The 14,659-nt window shown below is 34.9% G+C and overlaps 1 protein-coding gene across 1 annotated transcript in view; it reads right to left on the bottom strand.

The window, feature by feature from the left end:
* The window catches only part of LOC144251837 (cGMP-dependent protein kinase 2-like), a 41,630-nt gene that overhangs the window by 14,581 nt on the left and 12,390 nt on the right, over window positions 1-14,659 (bottom strand). The window contains exons 7-9 of the mRNA XM_077794545.1: window positions 14,077-14,213; window positions 12,466-12,555; window positions 10,283-10,424 (exon numbers count right to left, since the gene is read on the bottom strand). Coding sequence (XP_077650671.1) covers window positions 10,283-10,424; window positions 12,466-12,555; window positions 14,077-14,213 — 369 coding nt within the window. The remainder of the gene's footprint in view (window positions 1-10,282; window positions 10,425-12,465; window positions 12,556-14,076; window positions 14,214-14,659) is intronic.

Raw genomic sequence — 14,659 nt, 5'->3', positions numbered from 1 at the left:
ATTTTATCCTGTTGATGTGATGGATTAAACTGATTGATTTTCAAATGTTGAACCAAACCTTGCATTCCTAGGGTAAAGTTAATTTTACTTTAGTATTTAATTCTTTTTATACATTGTTGAATTCAATTTGCGAATATTTTGTTGTGGACTTCTACAGCTATGTTTAGGAGAGATCTTCCCTCTAGTTTTCTTTTCCTATAAAACCTTTGTCAGCTTTTGATGTTAGGGCAATAGATCCCATTATTACATATAATTATAATCTACTAATAAGAAATAATGAATTAGGGAGAATTCCCTCTGCTTTATCTTCTTAAAGGCACTATAGAGAATTGGTATAATTTCTTCTTCAAATGTTGACTGGAATTCACCAGTACACCCATCTGAGCCTGATATTTTCTCATTTGAAAGATTATTGATTATTTATTCAATTTCTTTAATAGATATAAACCTCTTCAGATTGTTTTATTTCTTCTTTGTCTTTCAAGAGAGTTTATCATTCAAATAATTAGTTAACTACATCCAGGTTATCAAATTTGTGGAAATACAGCTATTCATAGTAGTCCTTTATTATCCTTTTAATATACATGAATTCTGTCATTGTACCCCTCTTTCATTTCTGATTTAGTAATCTGTTCCTTCCCCCCATGTCTCTCTCTTTTCTTAGTATTACAGCTAGAGATGTACTGGTTTTATTGATCTTTTCAAAGAATTAGCTGTGGGTTTCATTGACTTTCTTTGTCCATTTCTTGTTACTGATTTGAATAATTTCTGCACAAATTATTAGTTATTGTCTTCTCTTACTTTGAATTTCACTTTATTTTTTCCTAGTTTCCTAAAGTAGGAGCAAAGATGATTATTTTGGATCCTAATATATCACTCACTGCTAGAGACTTCTCTATCAACTCTGCTCTGGTTGCATTCCAGAAATTTTGATAAACTGTGTTTTCATTTTCATTTAGTTCAAAATATTTTAAAATTTCTGTTGATATTTCTATTATACCCATGTGTTGTTTTTTAGTGTATTGCTTAGTCTCCATGTGTTTGGGGATTTTCCAGTTATCTTTCTGTTATGGATCTCTAGGTTCCTTCCATGTGCTCTGAGCAGACATGGTAATGTCTACATTCAGGTATCCGAATGATGCTAAATCACTTCACAGGTATGCTAACAAAATAATCCTAATTACTCTCCATCCTTGTGTGGATTACTGCTTTCATTCTTTTCACTTATGTATAGAGGCATAATATGCTATGCACTTCCTGAACACGTAAGTGGTCACTGACATTAATTTAGACAAATTCTCAGTCATTGCTCTTTCAAATATTGCTTCTGTTCCTTTTGTGCTCTGTCTTCTCATTCTGTTCCCATTCTATTGTGCTTGCATTCTCCCTTCTGTAGTTGTTCCACAGTCCTTGGATATATAATTTATATATTTTTTAATATTATGTTATATATATATATATATATATATATCATTTTTTTGCCCAGTCTTTTTTTTTCTCTCCTGTTTTTAAGTTTTGGAAATTTGTTTTTATATATCTTTAAACTTAGAGATTTTTAAATTAACTATGTCAAGTCTACTATTGCACCCATCAAAACTATTTTTGCCCCTGTGATATTTATTGGGAGAATCTAGTGCAGCTCCTGGAGGACTCACAAAAGTGTGCCCTTCTGCCCATGTCTAGACCTTCCGCAGTTGCTGGAGTTTAGAACTCTGAAGAGCAACTCATGGGTTAGTTAAGGTTTCCCTGTGCAGCACATGGAGGTTTCCCCTGGGGAGTCCTTGCTCCTGTGACCTGCCACTCTCTGTATTCCCATGTTTCTCCCTCCAGAAGTGGAAGCATTGGTTTTCCCTGTGTTCGCCCCTCTCTCTTACAGATCCAGGAAGAGTTGTTCTTTCAGTCTGTTCAGCTCTTTCCTCAGGAGGTGAGAGTGGCAACATCAAGCTCCTTACGTGTAGAACTGGCCCAATGGCTTTGTGTTTTCTGAGACGTATCCAACCTTGTATGATGAATTGTTATGAATCTGTATTCACAGCATCAGTCAGTTTGTTAATATTCTGCTCCTGATTTATGCTCTGAATTCATGAGTAAGACTCTATATTAATTTGTCATTTTTAGGAGATTTCTTTGGAGAATTAAGTTCATATTAACTAGCCCCATAAAATAAGAGTTATCCCTTACTATTTTTGGAACGATAGCCATAATTTTAACATTAAAGGTCTTCGAAGTGACTGCTTTTTCAAAGGTACAAGATCACTCAGATTTTCTACTTCTTTTTGTTTGGTTAGGTTAAATGGAAAAGATGTACAAAATGCCTAAGATTTCCTATGTAGTATTTTCTGGTCCACATAAATCTCTGCTTTAAGTAATTATGTTCATTCATAAAAGTATTTATTTTATAGCCTTTTTTATGAACAGCATTCACACAGATTTTTTAATTTTAATCTACCTTTTTCAGAAAACCAGCTTTGGATGTGTCTATTCCTTTTTATTTTCTGTTTTACTAATTCATGCTCTTTATTTTGTTCCTTTCTTTGTTTTTATATTATATCTTTTTCTTATCTTCTTAAGTTGGATATTTAGCTCACTGATTCCCATCCCTCTCCATCCCCTTACCCCCAAGGACCGAGGACGAAACCCAGGTCTTGTGTGTGCTGGGCAAGTACTCTGCTACGGAGATAAATCCTCAACCCTAAGCTCATTGATTTTTAATCGTTCTTATTTCCTAGCTGAAATGGTTGAGGTTTTAAATATAATTCTAGCTGTTGCAGCCCATATATGTTGATATATAGTATACTCTCTCTTGGGCATCGTTTTTAAATATTCATTAAAGTTTTCTTCACTGCTTGTTGAGTCATTCCACATTATCTTTAAAATTCCACCAAGACAAGTTCGATTGTTGTTAGTGGCTTCTTCCTGTTTGTTGTTATTGAGTTCTACTTTAAATACACTGAGATCAGTTTACAAGAACTACTTGTGCCTACTTTGAGAGTGAGGGAAGGGCTGCCTCCTTGGTCCCTCCTTCATTCTTACATGCTAATAAATCTGCTCAACTCAGCAGCAAATTTTCTTAGTTGTTGTCATGGGGCTATTGCTAGAAGGAAGCAGATAGATCATAAAAATGAGCAATGATATCAATATTTAATATGCTTTATACTATACTTTCTTATGTAATAATATTCAATATAAGTAAAATTAATCTGCTCTATTAGTGCACCCTGTGCAAAAGCATCTTTGCATTTTGGCTGAGGGGCATTATACACAGCAGTTAATTCCACAGTCGCATCAAATGTTCACTGGTGAGTGACAACTGAGATTTATTTGATTACTATGAAGTTGGCTCCTGAATAAGTGCAAGAGGGTTACATACTCTGCCTGGACTGAGAACAAGGCAAGTCTTCTTTAAACATTTTATGTACTGTCCTACATCTTAATGCTGTTCTTGATTCATTCATTCTAGCCAGAATAAGGACTCAAAAGTGTTATTGCCTTTATCAGCTCTCCTTGGCCTGGAAAGTGGAGAAAGGTTATTTAAGAAATGATAGGACAGGAGGTGAAAGATGATGATGTGAGAGTATTCAGGTCCTACAGTTCTTTAATTCTTAATCTACACCCCTGCAGTTTCTGATGAAGACAGCTTGGTCCCAGAGGGGATTCATTTAGGAATAAACCAACCAATCTCAATTATGACTTGGGCAGAAAGAGTGGAATAAGGTCTTCAGCCCTCCCCATAAGCCCATTGTCTGTAATTATCACAAAAGGGTACAGTTCTACAGCCTTCTAGAGACACAATTCCAACATCCAGGTTTTTCTCTTATTTAGGAAAAGTTTGCCCCAAGCTTTTCCTGTTTTATCACTGATGGAAAAAACAAATATTTCCATTAGGTCTCTCACCCCTCCTACACACTGCAGGAAACTGAAGAAGGATGAAAATGCTACTTGTAAGAGTTAATAGAATGAGACTAAGGTACTCTCAGAAGGCATCTTTCATCCTTAAAGACATTTCTGTCCAAGGCTGGACTGCCCAGGGTCCATCACCCAGATGGCATTACTGCTGTGCTGTCACCAGGTACCCCACCATCCATCCCTACAGCAGCTCCCTCAGGAACTCTCAGCTCAGCTCTGCTGGGCTTTCAGCTAACAGACAGTGCCTGTTTCTGCTATTTGCTAAAACTTGCTTAATGACCCAGTAGAAAATCAAGTTTTGTTCAAGTGTATTCTCCACCTATTGATGAGTGACAGCTGAGTCACTCATTGAATTGAAGATTTTACAAGCCCTATTAGATTAAATTTATTAATTTTGTTATATACTTTTTTTATAGCTTAAGTGACTTAGTGTCTAAATGTCCAAGCAATTGCTGAGACACGCATATTAAAAAGTCTACAATTATTCACATTTCTTTATTCTGCCAAATTCTGATGTTTATTTTTTGAAATATTTTATTAGGTATATAAAAGACTGGAATATTTATATCATTTTACTGAAAGGGGCCTTTCATTATCATAACGTTACACCTTTATCTCTAGGAACACACCTTCCCTGATATTAATATGATGAAACCTGTAGTTTAGTTGGTTTAATATTTCCCAGAAATATCTTTTCCCATCCTAATTTCAACCTTTCTGCATCCTCCTATTTTAGGTGTCTCTCTTAGAATCACCATCAAGCTGATCTTTATTTTATAAATCTGTCTGACAATCATTTTTATCTGGAGAGTTAAGTGCATTTACATACATTAGATTTCTTCCTACTTTATTAATTTGTGCTTTCTCTGTTTTCTTGATTTATTTCTTCTTTGTTGCCTTCTATTAAAATGACATTTTTCTCCTTTTGCTTCAATTTCAATTACTCTCACATTCTGTTTATATGATACTGGTTTTCGGGTATTTAGTATTTTATCATTTTAATAGTATACATTACAAAGATTATTAATTTACATCATAATTTTTAAATGACGTGACGTGTTTACCATTTCTCTATGGCCGTCTCTCCTTGTGGCATCCCAGAGCCTTCATGAGGGATCATTTTTCTGCCCCTCTAAGCATAACTTTTGTATGCAGGAATAAACATCTTTGAACTTTGTTTTCTGGGCTTACAAATGAAGTTTTTAGTTATTTCACTTAAAATGTGTAAGATATTGTACTGCTTTATGACTTCTATTATTACTAGTGAGATTTCTGCTGAAAGTCCGATTTTTATTCCTTTGTTCCTTTCAGTTTACATAAACTTCCCTTTCTTTTTGATGACTTTTAAGATGCTGTCTATTTTAGTTCTATACTTTTACTACTACAGTAGCCAGCATCCAAGGGCACCCCAGTGAGCCACTTCCCCTTGTGCTGAGTGGTATGCCCATCCACAACAGACCAACAGAATACAGTGGAAGTGCTGGTAGATGACCTCGAGAGTAGGTTTTCAAGGCAGGTAGCAGTTCCTCGGTGTTTGGAAGACTTACTCTGACAGAAACCAGCTGCCATGCCATGAGAACATTCAATCAGTCCTCTGAAGAGGACTGATCCTCCAGCCCTAGCAGATGTACAAGCCTCCAGGTGATGGCAGCCCCAGCCAACATCTAACCAAGACTCCCTGAGAGACCTGGAGTCAGAATCACCTAGCTAAACATTTCCAAATTCCCAAACTGCAGAAACTGCGAGGTTGTAAAAGGCTATTGCTGTGTTGAGTCATTAAGTTTTGAAGTGACTTGTTATACAAAACAAGAGCTTCAAGAAATATGATCTGGAATTTGGACTCCTTTACCTGATTGCTGTCTTTTTATGATTTCTGGAAAAATCTCAGTCATGGTTTATTGAAATATTGCTTTCTCCTCATTCTCTATATTATTTTTGTCTGGGAGTACAATTAAACTTTTAAAGAAACTTTTCCAAGTTTCTTCATTCCTCTTTCTTTTATTTCTATTATGTCTCTATGCTACATTCTACATAAATCACTTTTTCTTTCATTTCCCTGTTTTTTCTGTTTGTGTTAATCATCTACTATTTAACCTTTCCATGACATTTTCCAAATTGAATACAATTGACAGGTAATAAAATGCACACATCTTTGGTATACAATTCATACAGATTATACTCATATAACCACAGCCCACCATATATACATTCAGGATACAGGCATTCCCATTATCTCAGAAAATTTCTTCATGCTTTTTCCCAATCAAATGCTCCTCCCACATATATCTATTATATTGCTTTCTAACACATACTATACAACTCTTATAAATGTAATCATGTATGTGTGTAGCTTCTTTTATTAACATAGTTTTTAAAATTCATTCATGTTATTGCCTATAGAAATTCACTCATTTTTTTATCACTAAACTGAATTATGTTGCTGAAGGTACTACTGTATGTAAATACATACAATTGATGATGGATATGTGAGCTATTTCTTGTTTGGGGCCTGTTAGGAATAAGGTTATTATGGGCATTGATTCCCAATATATCTGAAGCTCTGATTTCAGTTTTCCTGGGTAAATATTAAGAAGTGGAATGTTCTGTCATAGAATATGTATGTTTGGCTCCAAGAGAAACTAACTGTTCTTTAAAATGATTTCAGTTTTTATCCCCATCAGAAGTGTAGGGGACCATCCTTACCAACACTTGATATTGTCAATCTTTTTAATTATAACAATTCTACTAGGTGTGAAGTGTATTTCTTTGTGGTTTTAATTTATATTTATTTACTTGATAATTAGTGATATGGCTAAGTGATCATGCTCATACTTTCCTTTGTAAAGTGCTTCTTCAAGGTCCATGACCATTTTTAAAATACAGTAGCTCACGTTTTTATTATTTACTTCTAGATATTCTTTATGTATTCTGACTGTGAGCCTTTTGTCAATTAAATATATATTGAAAATATTTTCTTCTAGTTTATGAAATGATAATCCATTTTCACAATCATAAATTTTTAATGTTTTTTTACTCTTTTTTTGGGGAGGGGAACCAGAGACTGAACCTGGGACCCTTAACCACTGAGCCACATCCCCAGTCCTTTTTACATTTATTTTGAGATAGGGTCTTGCAAATTGCTTTTGTCCTTGCTAAGTTTGTTAAGGCTGATTTCAAATTTGTGATCCTCCTGCCTCAGCCTCACAACTTGCTGGGACTACAGGCATGCACCCAGCTAGAAATTTTTAATTTTAATGAAATTCAATTCATCTTTTTTTTCTTTTAAGATTAGTATTATTTGTGTTCTAGGAAATCTCGGCTTTTCCCAAGTTTTGAAAATACATATTATGTTTACTTTCTAAATGGTTTATAGTTCTATGAACGACCTTGAAATAATTTTTACATATAGTAAGAGGTACAATCAGGTCATTTTCTTTTTCTTTTTTTGCTAGTACGGCTATACAGTTCTTTCAGCAATGCCTTCTGAAGACACTAGCATATCCTCTTTTGCTGACTGTGTGTGTCTATCTCTGGACATTATTGTACTAGACTGAGTTATCTGTCTATCTTTATACCAGTACCACAGTGTTTTGATTACTACAGCTTTATATTTATAGTAAGTCTTCATATCAGATAATATAAATTCTTCAATTTTATTATTTTACAAATTAGTTATTGACACTTCTAAACATTCTGAATTTTCATGGGAATTTCAGAAAAAACTCTGAAAGCTGGTTTCTCAGATTTCTGAGCCACATCCCTAGTCCTATTTTGTATTTTTTTTTTTTTAGAGACAGGGTCTCACTGAGTTGCTTAGTGCCTCACTTTTGCTGAGCCTGGCTTTGAACTCTCTCCTCCTGCCTCAGCCTCCTGAGCTGCTGGAATTATAGGCTTGTGCACCATGCCTGGCTATAAATTGTTTAACTGTAAATCTCACCTAGTGTGTTGCCATTTTTCAAGGTCTGATTATCTACTTTTTATTGTTCTCCAATGCCTTCATACATATTTATATGCATAATTAATCTCACCAAGAGGACAGTGCAGTGCAAACTATTCAACCATTAATGAAAATTTCCATTGCACGTTTAATTTCAATTATTATACTCTTAATTTATTATTAGATGCTTTACTTGTTAGGTTTTTTCCCCCAAAACCTGTTGGATATTTTTTGAAAACATCTGCTCCTCACTCACTTTTTATCCCACTCTTATTTTCAAGACACATCAGACGTATTCATTGTACATTCTGTACCTAGTTACTCCAATATATGAGGAGTTTACGTGTCTCCTTCTGCTCTTTTTGTTTCTGAAAATTAATGCTCCTGGTAGCTTTTTTCCTCCTTATACATTTATTTTATTATTTTAAAAATGTGAGCTCATGATCCCTGGAACTTTGTCTACAAGAGTTCTTTGTGACTGGAGTTAAAAGTATATTCTTCCAAAGAGAATATACATTGGTTCTTGGGACTTGGGCATGCAACCAACCTGGATCTATTTTCATTTAGATTCTTACTTGGATTTTTCCATCCTTGAAGACTGGACACCACTCTCCATTAAGACTAGCCTGTGGCCAAGAATTCTTAGACGAGACCTTTCCTGTTGCCTCTACCAAGAGCCAATAATGAGAAAAGCATGTTTCCTTGCATGTACTCTGTCTTTGTAAATTTGACATTTGTTTCTTATTTTCTTTTTCTCTTAGAGTTTAATCTGTGTGATTCCTGGCTCTATACAATGTTCTCTGATTCAACTTTCCCACATTGCCAAGGTCCAAAGCTTAGTTTGCGGTTCCCAGAAGACACAGCTACTAAAATCAAACCTCTAGGTGACCTAGGGCTGCTGGGCACACAAGATGGCAGCTTCAGTGTTGGATCTTGACCACCCACTATTGCCAGCCCCAGAGGAACTCCCATGCTGTGCTGTGAACAATCATGCAGTTGGAAGATTGCTTTCCATGTCTCATCTAGTATTTTCAGACATTTTGTAGGAAGAGGATTTCAGGATATCTAGATCAATATATAGCTAGAAATGGAAACATTCAACATTTGCTCTTTATCCTCTGCAGGCTTTAGTCCTTACTCTTTGTTTAGGTCACTGGCAAATGAATTAACAGAATGGACACAATGGTGAACAGACTCATTATTATAAATACTGATTATGCTGAAAAACAGCTCTGAGAAGGACAAGAGCCTTCAAGCCCTGTGATGGTTTTACTTCTAGGATACTCCAAAGCTTTTCCTTAAAGAGCTGTAGGAGACACAACCAATGAAGGAATTACAAATATGAATGATTGAAGCCTTGTGTTAGTATCTCACCAGCTCTCAAAGCTGTCTTTCATGGATAAAATAAAGCCTGACTAGATCAAAATGTCTCTTGGAAGTCAGCCAAATATCACATGAAAGGGCTTCTCTTTTACTCCTTTACCATGGGGAGAGATGGTGTAGCCATCACACATAACAAAGTTAATTCCTATGGCTATATTTCACAACTATAATGTGTTGGTGATAAAGCCTGTCTCACAAATTGTTAACAGATTAATTGTCAAAGAGTAGCATAGTATCTTTACACATATAACTACTCAGTAAATAATATTATTATTTCCTTATATAAAAGGTCTCTGTGAGTAACTTTTGATATCTTTCTTAATATTCAGAGATGGTTTGAATGTCTTTGAGAGACTCTCAAGACCTAGAAAACTTCAGCCTTCGGTTCCCACCCTGTGGGGTTTCCTCCTTAGGTCCAAAGTGCCTTGGCTTCTCCTCAGTTACCACCACCCAGTTGTGTTGTACTTTCTCACTGAAAGCAGCTTCACTTTTCTTTTATTCTTTACTATAACATATAAGGAAGTTCCTGTTAGACATCAATGGGCCACAAAGATGGACAGCAAGGGAGTCTCTGTCCTCAGAAGCCTGTAGTCTAACAGGATTTCAATCCTGATTGCCCATTAGAATTGCCTGGAAAGATTTCAAAATGACTACCAACAGTTAGGTTTATCTTTTCTCCTTATATAGACAGCAGGTATCCTGGGTCAGAAGTGATATACTCTCTTCTTTCATTATTTCTTATAGCCAGTCATTATATGAATCAATTAAAACCTAGTTAAATTATTTAAAAAAATACTAATAAAATACAATGTTAAGGGCATTATGTTATGAAAATTTTCAGTAGGAGTCATAAATATGGTTGAACATTAAATTCACAGGACAAAGAGAATGTACTCATAACAGTGTTCCCAGTACTAAGTGTGCCAACTTCAAAGGCCATATCCCCCATAGTGAAAATAATAGCTGTACCAAAATTAAAAAGAAAATTGCAACTGTAACACAACTTTGTTCTGGAAATATCTTATGTGACACTATAAATGAAAGAACTTATCTTACCAATTTCAGGTAACCCTCAGCATCTAGAATCAAGTTTTCTGGCTTCAGGTCTCTGTAGATAATACCTAGTCGATGCAGGTAATCAAATGCCTCTGTCACACAAGCGACACAGAATTTGGAGGTGGCTTCATCAAAGCTGCCTCTGTAATGAAATAATTTTCATTCTCAGTGTCCTGGACACATGTCCTTTCTACTGTTCTAGGTCTCAATTATTATATTAGTACAAATATGTAATATAAATATTTTGTGTCAATATCAAAATGTATTTTATACTGTCAATAAAATTGGGATGTTTACTGGTGATAAAGAAATTGAGAAGGTTACTTGAGGCAAACTAAAGAACTTCACTAAAGTTAAAATATCTTTATCCAAGCACTTGTTTCTGATAATCACACATGAACATATAAAATAGAAAACCAAGGAAACAAAGAGTTCTTTAGATGTCTGTGGAACACTCTGGAGAAAATACGACTATCTCAGTGGAGAGCTTAAAAGAGACTTCAGCAATTTATTGCTTGACTAAAGAATGGCTCAAGTGGTCACTTTAATTTCCTGTGGGTACAGCATACAATACTAACCCAGGTAGAAAGGGGCCATAACTTTTCTTGTTTGATGTCTCTTGATATTTTAGTAGAGTTGCCTTGTACCAGCATAGTGAGAAGCATTATTATACTCTGAATCTTTTTAAACATGGTGGTGATTCACCTCATAGTATATCAGAAGACTATGGCTTTGGGGTGAGAGAAAATGGATTTAATTCCTGTTTCCTTTGCTCACTATACCTTGAGCAAGTTGTTTAACTGTTCTAAGCCGCAGAATCCATGCAGTAAAATGGACTTACTCCTTAATTAGCAATGTTGTTTTTAGGATTGAGCATGGTACTTAACAGGTTGTAGGAACTCTCTTTCATAAGTAGATTTAGATTTTCTATATATATATATATATATATATATATATATATATATATATATATATATATATATATATATTCCACTGTTGAAGCAAAGACTAATGTCTTTGCAGTAGCATCATTAAAGTTTTCTTATCCTTCCAGGTTTTCCCCAATCCATCCAAAATATATGTTCCAAGGTCAGTGATTCTCAGTCATGAATGTACACTAGAATTGTCTAACAAGCATGAAAAAAATTTACTGGATATCATCCCAGATGAAATGAAATCATAACAACTGGCATTATGGCCCAGCATTTTTCTTCATAAAAGTTCCCCCTTATGATTGTAAGCATAGCCAGGGTTGGGGTCCACTGTCCCAGGTAAGGCTGTCAGAATGTCTGCTGGGCAGTAACCTCCAGAATCTATGCCAGCCTACCTTTACATTTTCTTTCACTACCCTTATTTCCTACTCAAATTCTGCTCATTAACTATAAGGAGACCTAGTACCAAGTCAACTTTTCTGCTTTGTATTTTCCTGTTGCTCTGGCTTTCCAAGGTTTTGTCATCTTTAGAGTTTAATTCAAAACCTTCCTCTGTCATCATGCATTTCTCTCCCTCCCCTCCTCTGAGCTGACTGTCTACAAAACTCACCTGCTATTTAATTACAATTTGCCAAACATCTTTGTTACTATTTAGTGTTCATATTTATGAAACGTTTTAAAAATCATATAATTTCCCCAAAGGAACTCTTGATGTGCCAGGAAAAAAAGGTTCATACTTTTTATTCTTTATGATAGAAACTCTATATATCATCTAGAATAGTTCCATACTGTCTGCTGTGGAGTCTTCTACAGAGGTGGTGCTTAGTATGTATCTGTGGTTAGAGTGCATGAAAACCACTTCTTTAGTAAAATTGAACCTTTGTTGACATCTTACAATGCTTTTCTGTGAGGTCTTAACGACACCCTACCACGCCCCATTTCTTTAAGTTTAGGAATCAGAAACATCTGAGTTAATGCCCTGATTCTGCCCTGTACTCACCATGAGACCTTGGATAGTTCTCCGTCTCTGGGATTCTTTACTGCCTAAAACTGACTACGTCACAGGGTGCATATGACATGACTGCAATGTCAGCTAATAGACTATTCCTACTGTACTTTATCAAGCAATAATATTTTCTTATAATAATTTCCAAATCATTTCCTCTGTGCCTCTTTAAATGTTCCTAAATCCAACATCCTGTAGACTGACATGAGTAAAGAAAGCTCTTGCTTATAATGCTTGTTCATTACCTGTCTCTTAATATACTCCATAGCTCCCCACCTAAGCAGGCCTCCAGAAGCATGTACACATATTTATTGTCCTTAAAAGTATGATATAATCTGCAAAGACAGATAAAAACATGGTTATGATTAGAAATATGGCTTTTAAAGCTCTTTAAAGTCTCTTAAGACTATCTTTAATAACATTTTGAATGATTGACCCTCATCTCCATACAAATATCCTGCAGCTACACTTGGCTTCTCGCCAAAGCTTCTTTCATCTTTCCTACTGCTGTGCTTTTGCTCATGGATCCCTTTATTCAGACTGCTTTCCCTCTGCCCACAGAGGAAATGTCTTCCATTTCACTGTAAAAGTTTTATCTTCTCTGCAAGACTATAACTCTTTAAAAAGCAGCTCATTATTCTGCCTACCTAGCAAGGCAATTCAGAGAGTGAGCTCAACCAAGAGGCTCAGGCTCAAATTCCAGATCAGACACATATTAGTTATGTAGTCTAAGATCTCTGTTTTTCATTGAAAAAAAAAATATATATGTATATATACATATATAGTGAGATATTATATATTCATTTGATTATATATTATTTGTATATATTGTTGATAATAAATATTTACTAAAAATTATTCATATTTATTTGATCCTCCTAAAGGACCAGTGAAGGAAATGTTGTGATTCTCCTCACTTCCTCTTCCTATATTTTTGGCTTAGAAGAGTGACTGGTGCATGTTAATCTCTCACTATACAAATGTTGTCATTTATATTTATTCTTAGTATATTATTATTGCCCTATTATTTGCCAGATACATCACAAATATCTAGAAATGCAAAACTTAATACAACTTAATCCATTCCCTGAAGCTGGTCATCATAGGTCATTAGTGAAATATTAATTTTAAAGGGGCATTCTGGGAGCATAATAAAAGGTAATTGGATGATTTTTGTTAGTATTACCTGAGTTCAGACTTAATTTTTAACTTTGCAAAAATGGGTCTAGGGATATGGATAAACAGAAAGATCTTCTCAGGGTATTTGATCAAAAAGTACAAATTCTCTTCATTATATGAACACTATCACCCAGAAATCATAAAAACTACAGTTTGGGGCATTTAGAGAAGATATAAATTCGCTTAATATCACTAACCCATGAATTCACAAGTAAAGAGAGCTATGACCTAGAATAATTTTAAATTCCCCTTCAAACACTAAGGATAGCTACAGAAAAAAGAATAACTATCAGAAAATGATATGCCTTTGGCACATAGGCATTCGAGGGCCAGGATATGTTCTCCTTTGGAAACCTCCATGTGCCCCATGTGCCCTTCCTACAGAAATTCAACATCAGAACACCCTCTGAGGGGTTTCTTAGAGCGTATTGATTCCCCCAAATTCTACAATAGGTCTGGATAAAATAATCAGTTCAAGTTATTCTGCAATAATTTTGTATTCGCACACACAAACAACATGCTTTTGTAGGAATAAAAACAAGTGGAAACTCTGATCCAAGATTTCATTGGCTAATCCAGAGTAGAGTCTCCTCTTCTTCTTTCTGTCCTCTTACACAGAAACATTCAAAAGAAGAGCCTAAAACTTCCAAGTCCTGGGAGACCAAAGGCTCACTTACTTCACAATGAATGGAGAACACAGCTCTTCCAGAATCCTCTTCTCTGAGTAGATGTGCTCCTGTTGCTTAGTGTCAACTATGTGCTTTTTCCTTATATACTTCATAGCAAAAGCAACATTCTCATTTTTTACTTTAACCTATGTAATAAAAGGAAAAATCCTCAACATTGACTTAGTAGGAACAATTTGCCATATCTGTTTAAAACATGATAATTAGTGAGAGTTAAACCTGTTTCACATTTAAAGAGAATGGAAGCTTTTAGCCACTTAGGTCTCTAGGACTCAGTTTCATCACAATTTCTCAAGTAGTTCATATATCTGATTCTAAAATTTTGTATTACAGTAAGAAAACATATGGTTAGAAGTATTAATCTTTAGAAATCAAATGTTTTTGATTATGTAACAGAAAAAACCTGGACCAAAATGGCCAAAAATTTCTATTTCTTAATATTTACTTCTTTGATTTTCCAAGAAAAACAAATTAAATCATGTTCTATATTTGCACCATTCAGAACAGTAGTTAGTAATAACATGAGGTTATTTAAATTTAAATTAATTAAAATTTAAATTTCAGTTCTTCAGTT

The sequence above is a fragment of the Urocitellus parryii genome, unplaced genomic scaffold (genome assembly GCF_045843805.1).
Source record: "Urocitellus parryii isolate mUroPar1 unplaced genomic scaffold, mUroPar1.hap1 Scaffold_242, whole genome shotgun sequence".
NCBI classification, from domain to species: Eukaryota; Metazoa; Chordata; class Mammalia; order Rodentia; family Sciuridae; genus Urocitellus; species Urocitellus parryii.
The sequence above is the reverse complement of the archived record's forward strand: the minus strand, read 5'-3'. Positions and strand labels throughout refer to the sequence as shown.